At 43.6% G+C, this 3096-nt stretch overlaps 1 protein-coding gene across 1 annotated transcript; it reads left to right on the top strand.

The window, feature by feature from the left end:
• The first annotated feature begins 1324 nt into the window (after nt 1–1324).
• LOC123055586 (putative glycine-rich cell wall structural protein 1) lies at nt 1325–1918 on the top strand. The gene has a single exon (XM_044479540.1). It carries the CDS (start codon nt 1325–1327, stop codon nt 1916–1918), a length of 594 nt encoding a protein of 197 aa, XP_044335475.1.
• The last annotated feature ends 1178 nt before the right edge of the window (nt 1919–3096 follow it).

Genomic DNA, 3096 nt, shown 5'->3' with positions numbered 1-3096 from the left:
TGAACCATTCAAAGCAGAGACTGATTTTGAATGGTGCATATTCAACACACAAAAAGTCTGTAAAGATCGCCAACCCCAACATAAAAAAATGAGCATAGATGCGCCTATAGAGAGAATTCAACCTAAATTCATAATAAATTTCTATGAATTTCAGAGAAATTCACTCTGAATTTAGGTCAAATTCCCTGTATAAGGGCATCTATTTTCATTTTGAGAGGAGCTCAACAAGGCAGAGAGGGACGGGCTTATAAACCGGTGTGAGCGCCCTTCGGTTGGCGAGGTGGGACTAAACTCTGAGCACAACGAGGACCAACCCTTTAGTCCCGGTTTGTGGCACAAACCGGGACTAATGGTCATGGGCCAGGGGCGAGGTGCATTGGTCCCGGTTCGTGCGTGGAACCGGGACCAAAAGGTCCAGACGAACCGGGACCAGTGGCCCACGTGGCCCGGCCGGCCCCCTGGGCTCACGAACCGGGACAGTTGCCTCCTTTGGTCCCGGTTCGTGAGCGAACCGGGATTAATGGTATTACGAGGGCCGAACCAATGCCCTGTTTTCTACTAGTGTCGTGGCGGGGTCTTTTTTTCCTTCTCTTCTCTCTATTGTCATTTTTCGCTATGTGTATCCTGGATGCCTTTGGACATCCTGTTGGTACAAAGACCGGGTGTAATTGATATCTTCATAAGGTTAATATATTTCCTTTGCCGAAAAAAGAAAATACCTATAAAAAATATACTAAAAATATTTCCCATCACAAACCTAACGTACACTTTGTGTTTAAGAAATTTACACATTCTCTTGTAAAAAAAATTTTGCGCGGAGACTCTTGTAGTTTTGTTAATTACTAGTCAAAGATTGACCCACTATATACTTCTTAAAACGTCATGTAGCTAGGCAGTAGTCCCTCTGTAAAAAAATATAAGAGCGTTTAGATCACTAAAGTAGTGATTTAAATGCTCTTATATTTCTTCACGGAGGGAGTCCTTGCTATCTAGACACGACCCCATTAAACTCGATCAAACTATATATAGTGCAGTTCCACCCTGGTCATTTTTCCTGCTTGTTTGATCTACACTCACGTCAGGAGAGTACTTCCATCGACAGTCTAGCTAGCTCGCTTCCACACCAATTAGCTTGATCAACGATGCAAAATATCCACAGATCGTACAGCTCCACCGACATGATTGGCAAAAAATATAGTACAAGTAAATTAACCACTTGCGCAGTTGCATCGTTTACTTAAGCACTATAAAGTACACGTCCAACCCTTCACACTGAGCACTCACCTCCTCTTACACTCAGTTTAGCAAGCAAGCTTAACAATCAATGGCAGGCACTAAAGTTTTAGCTATGGCTTTTGTTGTTCTCTTGGGCATTGGATTAGCCAAGGCAGCGCGGGTGTCCAGGCTCTCCGATGCTCAAGGGAGTGGAGGGGGCGGGGGAGGTGGAATTGTGGACGGCAGTGGCTCAGGATCCGGGAGTGGCACCGCATCCAGCCGGGTCGTTCCGAACGAAGGCCATGCGAGTGCCGGAGCTACCCATGCAGTCGCCGGAGCTGGAGGCAGCGGCGGTGGCGCGAGCCAGTACCGTGGATCCGGAAGTGGAGCCGGGTATGGCTCCAGCACCGCTTCTAGCGAGTCAGCTGGAGGAGTATTTGTTGCTTTCCCTGGATATTCTAGCGCTGATGGTACCGGCGGCGGCGGTGGCGGAGGACAAGCGGGAGGTTACGATGGATCTAGTGGTCATGGAGAGGGCAGTGGCACCGGCTCCGGTTCCAGCTCCGCCAAGTCTACCTATTATGGAGGAGAGGATGCAAATGCAAGTGTTAAGGGTAGTGGAGGTGGCAAAGGAGGCGGCGAAAATGGTGGGAGCGGCGGCGGCGGCGGGAGCGGATCCGGAAATGCCGAAGCAAACCCTTAAGTTGCCTTTTCGATATGGATGAGTGTTTCAAGTGATCGCAATCATTTCTGTTTTGAGTTTTATCTCTCCCGCTAACAAGGAGAATATGTTCTCTTTCATGTACACTTGTCTTATGATCGTAGAAATGAATAAAACTGTTGCCTTTGTTTTAACTATGAATGTAGACATGCAATCTGAAAACGGACAAGAAAGACAATGTTAATCTAATGTTTTATATAAATTACCAATAGGTGATGACTTCCAATGAACTGTTTCCAAAAAAAAGGAAAAAAAAATACTCTCTGCCGTAAGTGAAAACATCGTTCCATTCGTAGGTGACAAGTGACGAGCGTCACCTTTCTCTCGAACTCCAGCCTTTGCACCCTTCACCCTTGTTCTCTCCATCAACTTCTTTTGTACATCTCCCGATAATGCATTAAGATAATATAAAAGGCACACCCAGTCTCTATATCTCCACAATGCCAATACCATATGAAGACAGTGAATATGTTTTTATTTTAAATGGACCAAAGAATGGCAAACTATTATCATGGAATAATGACACCCGGTAACAAACTTTAACTTCAAAACCCACCTTTCATAACCGAGAGAAGTTCATATTTCAACCCCGAACTCAAGGCCATAGTTGAATTTTTACTGTAAAAAATCAATGAATTTCTACCGTGTTTTTAAATTTGTTTGTCAAAAAGTGTGAAATTTCCCCAGATTGGTCACCATGTAGTTGATTTTACATTTTTTTCCGAACACTTTGATTTTTTGGTCAAAAATTGACAAAATGGGCTGAAATTGAATTTCTTTGTGTTTCCAAATATGTTTGCCAATAAAGTGTGGAATTTTCCCAGACTGTTCAGCATGGTAGTGTTGTTCAAATTTTTCCGGAGACTTTGATTTTTTTATCAAAATTTGACAAAAAGGGTCAAAAATTGAATTTCCATTGTATTATTAAATCTGTTTCTTAAGAAATGTGGATGTTTTGATTTGCATATTTTTTTTCAACTTTTCATGGACACTTTGAATTTTTAGTAAAAGTTTGACAAAAAGTGAGTGCTGACGTGCATCCCAATCTATTCAATCAAATACCTGCCACGCACTGGTAGAAAAAAGGCCTTTAGTCCCGGTTCGCAAAGGCCTTTAGTCCCGGCTGTGCAACCGGGACTAAATATGCGCGACTAAAGACC

This window comes from Triticum aestivum, chromosome 2D, assembly GCF_018294505.1.
Source record: "Triticum aestivum cultivar Chinese Spring chromosome 2D, IWGSC CS RefSeq v2.1, whole genome shotgun sequence".
NCBI lineage: Eukaryota > Viridiplantae > Streptophyta > Magnoliopsida > Poales > Poaceae > Triticum > Triticum aestivum.
This window is presented reverse-complemented; position numbering and strand designations above follow the sequence as displayed.